The 2,066-nt window shown below is 58.7% G+C and overlaps 1 protein-coding gene across 1 annotated transcript; it reads right to left on the bottom strand.

Annotated features, from left to right (window-relative positions):
- Window positions 1-274: 274 nt before the first annotated feature.
- OLIG1 (oligodendrocyte transcription factor 1) lies at window positions 275-1,295 on the bottom strand. Its single transcript, XM_032773679.2, has one exon. It carries the CDS (start codon window positions 1,250-1,252, stop codon window positions 563-565), a length of 690 nt encoding a protein of 229 aa, XP_032629570.1. The 5' UTR covers window positions 1,253-1,295; the 3' UTR covers window positions 275-562.
- Window positions 1,296-2,066: the final 771 nt, after the last annotated feature.

Raw genomic sequence — 2,066 nt, 5'->3', positions numbered from 1 at the left:
TCTCCTAGCTAAATAAAACATTGTAAAAGATGCTTCATTACACGGATCTTTTAGGCATTATTTTCCATATCTTCGACTCAAGTGTCACGATGATTTTGGCCTCTACTCCCCTTTCACCTGTGGGACGCATGCAGTGGGACCCCGGGCAATCGCTGCTATAGCGACGGCAAGACCGGGGCGGCCCACCCCAGCTGAATCTCCAGCAGCGTGACTCAGCCAGGCCTGCTGAGCCTGCAGCTTGTGGGAGAGCTGTGCCCAGCGCGGGTTCGCCCCGCCAAGGGGCTGAGGGTTCACTCTGCCGCCTGCAGCCGCCTCGGTTATGCTCTGAAAACAGGCCCTTGCAAACACGCGCCTTCAGGCCACCAGGCCTGAGCCGCAGAGCGGTGCTCAGCTGCTCTCAGCGGCGCTTCCCCAGCAGGCAGCCAGGAGCCCGGGCCCGCGTTCCTTCCAGCTGCCCGGAGCGCCACGAAAACCCCAGCGCTCCTGAGCCCGGAGCTCGCAGTCCCCGGCCTGGCACCCCACCCCGCTCCGGTCCCCGAGTCCCGCCGCCCCGCGCCTGCGATCACTTGGAGAACTGGCTCTGCACGGTGGCTAGGCTGAGGCTGGAGGGGATGAAGTGAGGGAACTTGCAGATCGCGCAGGTGCACAGGCTGGCTCTCCCGGCCAAATGCAGCTGGCTGCACTGCTGCTCCTCCAGGGACAGCGAGAGGTATTTGTTGGCGGACCGCAGGCTGTCTGGGTGGTTCAAGTTCCCCGGGGTGAGCAGCACAGAGCCAGGCGCAGCGAATAGGGGCAGCCCGGCCAGCAGCAGCCTGGGCCCGGAGCCGCTCATCTCTCCAATGATCCGCCTGAGCTCCTGCAGCGAGCTGCCCAGCAAGAGGATGTAGTTCCTGGCCAGGAGCAGAGTGGCGATCTTGGAGAGCTTCCTGCCCGGGGAGCTCTGGCAGTGGGCTGCAGAGTAGGGCATGATCACCTCCCGCAGCGCGTCCATGGCCAGGTTCAGGTCCTGCATCCTCTTCCTCTCCCGGCTGTTGATCTTTCGCCTCAGCTGCTGCTGCTCCTTTTTCTGCTCAGTCTTGCTGCTGCCGCCGCCGCTTCTGGCACTGCCCAGCCCCTGCTGTTGCTCGGGAGCAGGTTCCGGCTTGTCATGCACTTGCTTAGGGAGTAAGGCGGAGGAGGGCTGCCTGTAGCCAACCAGCTCATACAGGGCTGTACCCAGCTGCACCTCACCTGGGCGTTGTTGCCTCAACATGGTCCTCCTGCTGCTTTCAGACGAGGCTGCAAACCTTCATAGTGAGGGCTGGGAGAGTGGGGGCCTGAGGGATAGGGAGCGGCAGTGCACACACGAACCCAAGGCTGTGTCCTTCGCGCTGGACTCACGTTACCGAAGGTGGCCACGGTGAGTAGGAAACATTTGCTGCTAGGAGCTTGTCGCTCAGGTCTGGGGAAGGGAACGATTTCGCCGGGGTCCTTTAAATCCATTTCTCCCATTTGGGCAAAGGGATGGTAGTGGACAGCCAATGGGAGCGCAAAGCTGGGCAGAGACGGGCTCTCATTGGTTGCCGGCTGCTGCGGGGAGGACGAGTTGCACTTGGCGAACAAGAAGTTTATTGTAAGGTTTGCTCGGCAGTTCTGCAGCCCAGGAGCGCTGCCATCCCGGGGCCCATTTCTCTCCCACGGGCTCCTCTGCTTTGCCAGGCAGCTTCCTTTGTTATCTGAGACACTCTATTTTCTCCCTATATTTTTCCCCCTTCCCCTCCTGGGCTCTGATTGCTTCCAAGAATTTTAATGTCTGCCAAGGGATTGAAAAGAGAGTTTATTTCTGAACTGACTCCCCCTTTCAGAGCACATAAAGCAAGTGTCTGGTTAGTCTTTTTCTTTGCTTTCATAGCTCCTTTTAAAAAGCCTTTCAGGATTCCCTCTTCCTCCAGTTGTTGTTATTATTAGAGATGGGCTCTCCCCTCCCACCCACACCCCACCACAAAAAATAGAGAGTTGGGACCAACTGCCAAATTTGGATGGTGGATGAAACGCCCCCTCTCAATTCTTATATCCAGAATTTTTGT

Source organism: Chelonoidis abingdonii, chromosome 1 (genome assembly GCF_003597395.2).
Source record: "Chelonoidis abingdonii isolate Lonesome George chromosome 1, CheloAbing_2.0, whole genome shotgun sequence".
Taxonomy (NCBI): domain Eukaryota; kingdom Metazoa; phylum Chordata; order Testudines; family Testudinidae; genus Chelonoidis; species Chelonoidis abingdonii.
Note: the sequence above shows the minus strand (reverse complement) of the source record. Positions and strands in the feature narration are given on the sequence as shown.

Excerpts from the sequence above, each read along its gene's own strand:
- OLIG1 (XM_032773679.2), bottom strand. The coding sequence starts at position 1,252 with ATGTTGAGGCAACAACGCCCAGGTGAGGTGCAGCTGGGTACAGCCCTG.